This window comes from Phalaenopsis equestris, unplaced genomic scaffold, assembly GCF_001263595.1.
Source record: "Phalaenopsis equestris unplaced genomic scaffold, ASM126359v1 Scaffold000002, whole genome shotgun sequence".
NCBI classification, from domain to species: Eukaryota; Viridiplantae; Streptophyta; class Magnoliopsida; order Asparagales; family Orchidaceae; genus Phalaenopsis; species Phalaenopsis equestris.
The window spans coordinates 7,292,382-7,303,450 of record NW_018164444.1 but is presented as its reverse complement, the minus strand read 5'-3'; the positions used below and the strand labels follow the sequence as shown (position 1 = coordinate 7,303,450).

General features: G+C 29.2%; 1 protein-coding gene across 3 annotated transcripts in view; it reads left to right on the top strand.

Annotated features, from left to right (window-relative positions):
- LOC110037764 overlaps positions 1 to 11,069 on the top strand; it is an 18,796-nt gene that overhangs the window by 2,110 nt on the left and 5,617 nt on the right. For 2 of the 3 annotated variants that reach the window (XR_002295376.1, XM_020742504.1), the window contains exon 2: positions 1,191 to 1,328. Coding sequence is in view for 2 of the 3 variants with exons in the window: in XM_020742504.1 (XP_020598163.1) it covers positions 1,191 to 1,328 (138 nt within the window). In the remaining variant the exon portion in view is untranslated. Of the gene's footprint in view, positions 1 to 55; positions 800 to 1,190; positions 1,329 to 11,069 lie in introns of those variants that run through there. The other variant, XM_020742577.1, reaches the window with a different exon arrangement.

Here is an 11,069-nt window from a genome sequence, read left to right as displayed (position 1 = left end):
TTTTTTTTTTGTAAAGTTTGTGAAATATAAAATGTTTCTATGAATGTACATTCAAAATCTGAACTTAAAGGTGGGAGTTAGATGTTACAAAACTATTTGGGGGTTTATTTCTCCCAATTTCTTGATGTGAAATATAAAGTTGTGGATATGCATGTGGAATATCAAAATGGCCTATAAGTTGGAAATTGAGGGAGTAAGGGCGATGATGCAAAAATCACTCTCAGCTCTTCTTTATAGCAAAAATATTTTAATCAATAATCAAATAAGGATGCCCTTTTCATCCTTTGAGTCGTTGGTAGTTCTAACCCTTTCTTAAGAGATTTGTGAACTAACACCAGATACTACACACCAGATATTACACACCATATACTACATACAAGATACTATACACCAGATACTACATATCAGATACCATATATAGTTACACTGCACCTTTAGTTTAAAAGTTCAGATACTACTTACAGGTTCATTCATCAATTAAGTGACAGGGTTTAGAATTTCTCGATTCTAGGATGATTTGGTGGTGACTTTTGATTGATATTGATATATAGACTTCGATACTTCGGTTGCCTGTGGGATCGTGACAAATGAAAGTCTAGGCTGAGCCCATCTCCAATTTGAATTCTTATACCCCATTTTGATTTTCCATATGCTTATCACTTAACTTTTATGAAAATATGTGTGTGCCCAGGTCTTTCATATGTAAATTGCAAAGGTATGCCTCACAAGTTGTACCATGAAAGGACTGGAAGAGTTTAGAATGTTACAAAATGCTATTGGGGTGGAAATCAATAAGCAGGTGATTTTCTTTGATTTTCTTCTTTATTGGATGCCAATTTGTGATTTGAGATTCTGCTTTTGGAAGTTTGATATTTTCTTTGGTGTCTCTTGGGATCATGTTTATTGTTTTGGTTTATTTACTGTATTTTCGTGAATTATAGCTGCAGCCTTTTGTTTCATGTAGGATCTTATGGTGATCGCTTCATAAATGTAGTTACGTTGGATGGTTTTTTGCAAATGGCTTATGAAATTATGCGTAATTTATGTTAAAATTGAAGTTTAGGTGTTAGATATGTAACTACATGGGAAATATGTGGATTGTTTGTAAAACTTCCTTCATTATTTTATCAAGTATCAAAACATTGGTCTTATGGTAAGCTTGTAATTATAATAATTCATTTGTTTTTCAGCTATACTTTGATAAGATCTCTGAGCCAACCATCAGCGAGTCTGAACCTGCCATTTTCAATGAAGCATTGACAAGTTTGTCTGATGATACGGGGCTTCACCCTCTAATCCCATTTTTTTCGTACTTCATTTCAGATGAGGTAAATATGTAAAATTTTCTTTTGTTTGCTGATTTCTTATATTCAAGTAAATTTAAGATAACATTTAATGGAATTTTAAATGTATACTGGAGGAAATTTTATTCGTTTCATTTTTTGTTTATGTATTTACCAATTGATACTATATAAATTGGTATTATTTTCTTAATGGATAGTATAATATTTTGATTTATTATTATTTTAGCCCTTTCATCTTGTCTACAAACTTTGGCCAATTTGCAGAGAAATCTCTAAGCTCCCAATCATTATTTGCAACACTATTCCCTAACTTCTTAGCAACGAAGGCATCAGCTGATGCAGCTGCAGTGTAAAGATAACTCACATAATCATAATAATTGATAGTTTAGATGTTAGACATCTAGTTAAATACAATTTGAACTATTAAACAGTGAAATACACCTTATCATGCGTAGATAAGGTGGTTTGTATGTAAAAATTAAATGTTTAGATATTTGATATTTAAATACATAATAATTGAGTGGTCTGTATGTAAATCATCAAAAGAAAATAATATAGAGAAACAATATTCTAAAACCTCTACTGGAAATGAAACAAGCACATCAGTCTCCTTGATTTGCATCATCTGGGCTTGAAAAGTTTCAGCTTTTAAATGGAGGAATACTGTTTGTCTTGGTTATTTAATAAATTCACCGTAAAAATATCTTTAATCACGAGAAAATATTACGTGTGGTAAATTCAAAAAGAAAAAATAAAGGGAAAATAATACAAAATACTTTTATTAATAGAATGCGGGCCCCTTAAATTGCATCAAAATTCTACAAATAGGAGATGTACAATTCAAAATATGAATTGATTGAAAACTAATGCTTGCCATGTAATTTGAAAATTTTATAAGCATAACGTAAAAGGAAAAATGAAGTAGGTATCTAAATATGTATATATATGTGTATCTATGTATCTATGTATGTATATATATGTGTAACTATGTATCTATGTATGTATATATATGTGTAACTATGTATCTTTGATAAATTGGTATTATTTTCTTAATTATTATTAAATACCCCAGTACCATTGCATGGAGCATCTAACAATACCCTATCAACAAATTTGAATCCCAAGATTCTGGGCGGCTAAATCAGAACAAAACTTTGCTATAATATGATGTTTAGAAGATAAAACTAACATTAACTTTTCTTATCATAGTGATTTTATCTGATTAGAAATTTGTAATTATTTTAGACTGTCTTTGTTCAACCGAAGTTCTCTTAATTAAGAATATTTTCTCTATAAGTAATCTACCTCTTGTATTTGCTTAATCATAAGCATCAATACTTCCAATGCTTTAGCAGTACTCAGAAAATTCTTTAAAAAAAATCTATCTTAGAATAGCAAAGTGAAAAATGAGGTCTGTAATGACCTCCCTGATTTAGTACAGACAATAAAACTAACCTCTTTTCCATCATAATTGCATACAATAGTATTTGTCACTTCCATATGATGGATATTAGCTGTTAAAGACTTGAGCTGTTTTTCCTTGAATTCACTTGCAATTATATTCCTGAAAATAATAAAAACTTTGATTGTAAACGTTAAGGAATTAATTTTCATAACTAGGAGCATATAAACAAGAAAACTCAAAGACAAAAGTTTTATCAATGTGACCCCACTTATTGGGACAAGGCTTGTTGTTGTTGCTGCTGTTATTTTTGTAGTCAATTGATACAAATATTGTCTTGATATTATTTCAAATTAAAATATTGTGGGGTTTGTTTTTTATGTTGGAGGTAAAACCAAACATTGTTGGGTATGTAGATGGAGTGAAAGGATTAAAAAGTTAAGTTCATTGATAACAACACAATCACGAATATTGATCAACACAGATGTCAAATTAAATGAATTAAATATTTTTAGCAAGGATTGACACAGAATCATGATTTGAAAGAAGATTTGAAAGTAGAAAAGATGCACTAGTTTTCAGGATAAGCATGAACAATCATAAAATGATATATTGTGCCTATGCATTGAATGTTTTTTAAAACCACATCCAAAATAATGCTTCTCACAAAGCTTAAAGACATTAGAGAGTCTTAGAGAGTAAGATATGAGGATCTCTCTTGTTCCCATATGTTGCTTACGTTAAGAGCTGTAGAGTTCACCTGTAATTAAGAACCATCCAATTTTGAGGAAGATATTAGTGGGAGAGAATTAAAGCAACATTCGACAATAGTGGTAAAGATAAAGAGTCTTTATAGAAAATGGGACTTCCGATTCAATAGATTAACTCGGTAAAGTAAAAAAAAAAAATTTGGCCACAAATGTGTATTCAAATGCAAAGAAACTTAAGGTGAAGATTATATTAGATAGAATGTACATTCGGTTGCAATGGGCAACAATCAAAATGGTGTAGGATTAAAAAGATTTTTTCACAAATAGGTAAGCATTGGTTTATCTAGTCTTCATTAGTAGTGATTGCAATATATGGCCAATTGTAGAAACAACTAATAGTGAAGACAAACTTTTCTCTAAGGTGATTCGAATGACATTATTCACATTCAACAACAATCACTCGGGTTAGAAATTGCACCAAAGAAGATCACGTGTATCTATTGAAGAAGTTTGCATGGCCTAAAGCAATCTCCCTATGACAACAGTACAAAAATTTGACAATTTAATAATTACTTTTTTGTTCAGAAATTATAAAACTTATCATGAAACCATAATTGATGGTCTAAACCATGAATTGACGTTTTGGCACATACAATTAATCGAACTTCTTTCTTAACGTTAATCCTTAATATTCCAACAAATGTTTCACAAAAACCTTTTCTCAAATTATCAAAGTCAAAATAAAGATTTGATCTAGCTATCTAACGCCCTAAGCCAAGGCGCGCAATTGGAAGGTGTGAGTCGCTTACCTTGTGTCTCTCATCTAAACATTCAAATGATTGTATTATTTGTATTTAACAATATTAGACAAATTAATATGAATAAAAAGATGCAGCTTAAAGAAGATTCACATAATTATAAATAGTTGGAATAAACTCTTTAATGATGGCGATGAGATCAAACTTCTTCACATTTAAAAAAGTAACAAAAAACCAATAAGAAAAATTTAAGTTAATTAGTTAAAGAATTAGAAAAATTACACTCAGAGAACATCCTTAAATTAATTATGCATGCTAATAAAATAACAACATATACTATAAAAAGTCGTGTAGAACCAACACTTCTAAAAATATGTCGTGCCCGTGCAGACACGTATTAGACACTAATGTTTGTCAGCACGCCCTGACACTTCTTTGACGCAACAAAATGTATGTCAGAATTTTTTTTGGCCCAAACATTCCCATGACAACTCAGCACTCACTACATCAAAAGCTTAACACGATTTCAAAAATATGAGACGTATAAATTAGAAAATTATAATTATATATAGAGCCTTGATTATACCTCATAGTTGAAACCATCTCATATCTCATTATGTTGAAGCTCCCTCTATCATTCGTCAAAATCGAGCATCTAAGATGCATATAATATTCATAGTTAAGTATTAGTAATTTTCTCTTTGTAATCATAGAAATTTTAGTTTTTAATAGATAAGTTGAATGAGTTCTTTTGAAACACATAATATCTAATTTTTAAAAATTAATTTTCATAAGCCGGAGGTTTTATAATATTATGCCATGTCATCGTATCGGGTTGTGTATGTCGTGTTCGTGCTTTATAGATGAAAGGATGTATAAATAGATATGCCACAAATAAAGAATTGAGAAACTTGTAAAATGCTTTAATTTCAAACATAAGAGAGAGAATAACAATGATCTTAGTTTTGCTAAAAATTACATTCCGGTATTCTTCTTGAGAATAGCAATGAATGTCGAGTTTCCATCTTGAGTGAAACTAAAAAGTAAAAAAACCGTATAATATTAGTAAAATTCAAACAGAAACACACCCAAGTCTCTTCTTGAGAATAGCAATGAATGTCGAGTTTCCACTTTGAGTGAAACTAAAAAGTAAAAAAACCGTATAGTATTAGTAAAATTCAAACAGAAACACACCCAAGTCATGTATCACATGATTTAATATCAAACTCTATAACTGAAAAAAATAACTTTTCAAAAGAGGAACTGTTGATTAATAAAATATTTAAAATCATGATTGATCAGGTTGAGCTTAAGATTTGACTAGCCTCACTCAAGTCATCCACAATTATAATTATATGCTAATAATTGATGATAAAATAATAATTGTAGTTTAGTCTATCGTCTTATATTATGAAATTTATAATCAGATTACTGTTTCGGAAAAGGGATAAACTATAATCATCTCAAAAATAATGTTATATTAATTCATTAGAAAATATAATCCTATAAGTTTTAACTCTAAGGAACTTATTTAAATGATTAATGAAAAATAATTGCATCATCCCTCCATGTATAATAAACACAATTTTATCAATCATATTTTGTTATTGAATTTTTATATACAAAATGTATTAGAGAAATTAAATGTGAACATGTATTAAGATGAATTTAAAAATAAAGAACAGGGAAAAAATGACAATATGAGTTCAAAAATCTCATAAAGACTCCTCACTAGATACACAAATAAGCATTATCACTGTCAAATAATACATGAAAGTATTTTTTTCACACATTGCATTATATCTATGAATGATGTAAATTTGAGCATTCATGAGGTAATAATGAGAAAAAAAGTATGGAATATAGAATCTTACATTAAGTCAACAATTCACTCCCTCTCTAGAGGAGCAAGGGTCATAACAGGTAGAAATGAACTTGCACATTTTCTTTGGAAGTATTACAAAAATTTATATAAACTTTACATAAAAGAAAAGACAAAATATTATAGCTAATGGAGATAATAATCTTAAAGTATTCTACAAACCAACATATTAGGTAGTGGTCGACCATAATCTAAGGTGTTGCATCGATAGACACTTGTGAATCATAGACGACTGACCCAACATGCCGTAATTGCAGAAGACAAATTTGATTCATAATAAAGGAAAAAAAAGTGACAACTCTGCAGTGCAAAACTAGCTATCTTAGACTATTTTCTTATTGCATCAAGATTTTCTCTGTATTGAGGAAAATAACCGCAAAATCCCTTCTACGGGTTATAATGCAAAATCAAAGTAAATATATATTACAAAAAATGAAGAAAACATGACAACATTATGATTTATGTCACATACAATTGAATTATAGTAAAAACAACTAACAAACATTTATGCTAGGTAAAGATATAATGTAAAACACAATGCAAGCCCATTGCACTTTCATTGTATTTGCTCGTAGTGTTTCAGGACGATTCTTTTCAAAAGCTTCCAAAAGCTCACCAAGTTCAATGACGGAATATTTATGTTAAAGAATAAAAAAATCAAAATGAAATTTAAATAATTGATGATAATAATAAAAATGTATTTAAAAAAGGGCAAAAAAATTAAAGACAGATCTCCATAAGAATGCTGATGAGAAATTCATTATACCCATAATATAAAATATAATCAGCCTTAAGCAGTTCAAGATATTGATTTTTAAAAATATTCTTCTGCTTGAGAGATTTGAAATTCAACAGCGCACATATAACTTTAAAAAGAAGTGTTTTAATAAAAATATTTAAAATAATTTAAAAATAATTAACATAAAACAGGGAAATTTTTAAAAATAATTATAACTGAAAAAAAATTGGCTACAAATTAAATGCTAACAAAGTTTTGACATTTGAAATTGGGAAAAAAACACTATCTTTAATCTTTTTTTAAACCAGAAAGAATTGGTGGTTATTTGGCCTTGTTTTCTAATTCTTACATCAATATTTACAAAAAAAAAAGTTAAATTCACGTCTTCAAAAGCTGCAAGATACCAAAAAACAAGCAAATTTTCAAAGTTGATATCTCTAGTGGAAAATCTAAATTCATCATTCTCGTTTTTTTATTTAGCTTCAACTTCTCTGCTTCCACCAAAGCTGTTGCATTTGTCTCATCTATCGCTCGACTTCTATTTCAGGTCCGACTCATCTGATTCCAACCCGGACTCATCTTGCGCCTCTGTAAATATTTCAAAAAATGACATTAGACCACTTGCTTGGAGATAGAACAGGATCAATTCTCTACCTTTATCGCTATCTCAGAGGAAGTCATCGGTGAAGGGGTCCCCGGCAGACGATACCTCGGAGTCAGATTATTTTTCGATATCGAAGGCCTCGCTTTCATTTTTCTCCTCTTTCACAGTGAAGCCTTCTCTAAGAAGCCCTTCTTCAGAATCATTCCTTCTTCAGAATCATTTGATAGAAGATTATACTTTCATCGAAAGATCTTGAAGATGGGTTTTTTGGAAAATGTTTAGCTACGAAAGAGGAGAAAGTTGAAAGTGAGACCTCAGTTATCAAATATAATCAATCGGATTCCGATGTATTGTCTGATGGGGACCCCTTTACCGATGACTTTCTCCGATATAGCGATAAAGTTATAGAACTGATTTCGTTCTATCTTTAAGCAAGTGATCTAATATTATTTTTGAAATATTTGCAGAGAGGCGAGATGAGTCCGGGTTGGAATCGGATGAGTCAGACCTGGAAGAGAAGTCTACAACGATAGATGAGACAAAGGCGAGATATTTGGTGGAAGCAGAAGAGTTGAAGCTAAATAAAAAAGAGAAGAATGACAAATTTAGATTTCCAACCAAAGAGATCATTTTTTGAAATTTACTTGTTTTTTAGTACCTTGCAGCTTCTGTAGCTGTGAAATTAATAACTTTTTTTGTAAGTTTTAGTGCAGGAGTTAGAAAACGAGATCAGAAAACACCAAATCTTTGTGGTTTACAAAGAAGAATTAAGGAGAATGTGATTTCTTTTCCCAAATTCAGATGCCAAAACTTTGTTAGCATTTTAGTTTGCAATGCTAGTTTACTTTTCAGTTATATTTGTTATTAAAAAAATTTCCCTATATTATGTCAATTTTTTTTAAATTTTATAATCTTTCTGTTAAAACACTTTTGTTTTTTGAAGTGGTACTTGTGTTGTCGAATTTCAAGTCTCTTAGGCAGAAGAATGTTTCTACGAAGGACTACCGTGAACAACTTAAGACTTATTTTATTTTAGATTATGGGTACAAATAATTTTTCATCAGCAGTCTCATGAAAGTCTGTCTTTAATTTTTTGTTGCCCTTTTTTAAATATAATTTTGTTGTCATCCGCAATTATTCAAATTTTATTTTGATTTTCTTCTTCTTTAACATAGATATTCTTTGTCGTTAAACTTGTTGAGCTTTTGGAAGCTTTTAAAATGAATCATCCTGAAACACTGTGTGCAAACACATTGAAGGTGCATTGGTCTTGTCTTGTGCTTAACATTATATTTTAATCTAACATCATTGTTTTTTAGTTGTTTTTATTATAATCGTAGCGTATATGACATAAATCATGATTGTCTCATTTTTTTGTAATATATATTTATTTTGCATTTGCATTATAGACTCGTAGAATGGATCTTGCGATTATTCTTCTTAATAGAGGAGTAAACTTTGATGCAATAAGAAAGTAGTCTAAAATAGTTAGTTTTGCATTGCAAAGTTGCCATCTTTTTTTTTTCCTTTTTGTGAATCAAATTTGTTTTCTGCAATGATGACATGTTGGGTTAGTCGTTTATGATTGACAAGTGATTATTAGTGCAACACCTGAGATTATGACCGACAACCACATTATACATTAATTTATAGAATATTTTGACATTATTGTCTCCATTAGCTATGATATTCTAGTTTTTTTTAATGTAAAGTTTATATAAATTTTTGTAATACTTCTAGAGATAACGTGTAAGTTTGTTTATACCTGTTCTGACCCTTCCTCCTTAAGAGATAGAGCTACTTGTAGATATGGAGTAAGATTTTATATTCTACATTTTTCTTTTCATTGTTGTCTCATGAATTCTCAAATTTACATCATTCATCGATGTAATGCAACGTGTGAAATATTTTTTTATTTTTGACAGTGATAAAACTTATTCGTGTATCTTTTGAGGAGTCTTCATGAGATTTTTGAACTCATAGTATAATTTTTTTTTCTTTATTTTTAAATCCTCCTTAATACCTGTTTTATTTTAATTTCTCTAATTCATGCTACAATGCTACATTAAGAAATTCAATAGCAAAATATGATTGATAAAATTGTGTATGTAGTACATGGAAGGATAATGCTATTTTTTTTTCATCAATTATTTGAACAAGTGTCTTAGATTGAATTAGTATAATATATTATTTTGGAGAGATTATAGTTTACTCCTATTCTGAGACATTAATCTAGTTATAATTTTCATATTATATGACAATAAACTAAATAACTATTTTTACTTTATCATCAATTATTACATTGTCATTATAATTGTAGATGGCTTGAGTGTGCTTTTCAAAACCTAAGCTCAACTTTATCAATCATAAATTTGAATATTTTATTAATCGGTAGTTTCTCTTTTGAAAAGCTGTTTTTTTTCTATTGTAGAGCTTGATATTAAACCATGTGATACATGACATGAGTGTGTTTATATTTTCTCAATAAGAGATCATATGGTGGAGAAGTTCAACGTAATATGTTTGAACTTTACTAATATTATATGTTTTATTACTTTTTAGTGTCGTTCCAGGTGGAAAAACAACATACATTGCTGCTCTCATGAGGAATATCAATATGTACCTTTTTAGCAAAACTAAGATGATTATTATTCTCTTTCATATGATTGAAATGAATTTCTCCTGTAAGTTTTCCAATTCTTTATTTATGGCATGTCTATGTGTACATATTTTTCACTATGAAACACGAACACGACATGACAACACGATACAAGATAATTGAGAAAACCAGGATGACACTTCATGGACATGTTTTATATTTAATTAATTATTAATATGGAATATATAGATTTTTTTTATTCTTTATTAAAATATTATAATAAAAATCATGCAAGAAAAAAATTTAACTTCATAAATTTAATTTATATTATAAAACCTATTCCTTGTGAAAATTATTTTTTTAAATTAGATATGTTATGTTTCAAAACAATTCATTCAACTTATCTATTAAAAACTTAAAAAAAAATTATGATTATAAAGAGGAAAGTACTAATGCTCACCTGTGAAAATTATATGCGCATTCGATGCTTGAGTTTAACGAATGATAAAGGGAGTTTTAACATGTTGAGAGATGGGACAATTTCGACAATGAGATATAATTAAAACTATATCTATAATTATAATTTTCTAATTTCGATATCGCAATTTCTTGAAATTGTGTTAAACTCACATTCGATGTAGTGTTGAGGTGTGTTATAGACGTGTTTGGGCTAAAAAAAATTCTAACATATATTTTGTTATGTCGAGACTTGTCAAACAAGTGTCAGTGTTCAATATGTGTCTGCACAAGTACGACATATTTTTAGAAGTGCAGGTCCTACATGACTTTTCATAGTGTATGTTGTTATTTCATTTGCATGCATGATTAGTTTAAATATGTTCTTTGAGTGTAATTTTTTTAATTCTTTAGTCAATTGGCTTTAATTTCTCTTGTTTATTTTTTATAACTTTTTTGAATGTGAACAAGTTCAATCTTTTCATCATAATTAAGGAGCTTATTTCAGCTATTTGTGGTTATGCGAATTTTTGTTAGCCTCCATCTTTTTTATTCATATTAATTTGTCTAATGTTATTAAATGCAATAATCCAATCATTTGGATGTTTAGGTAAG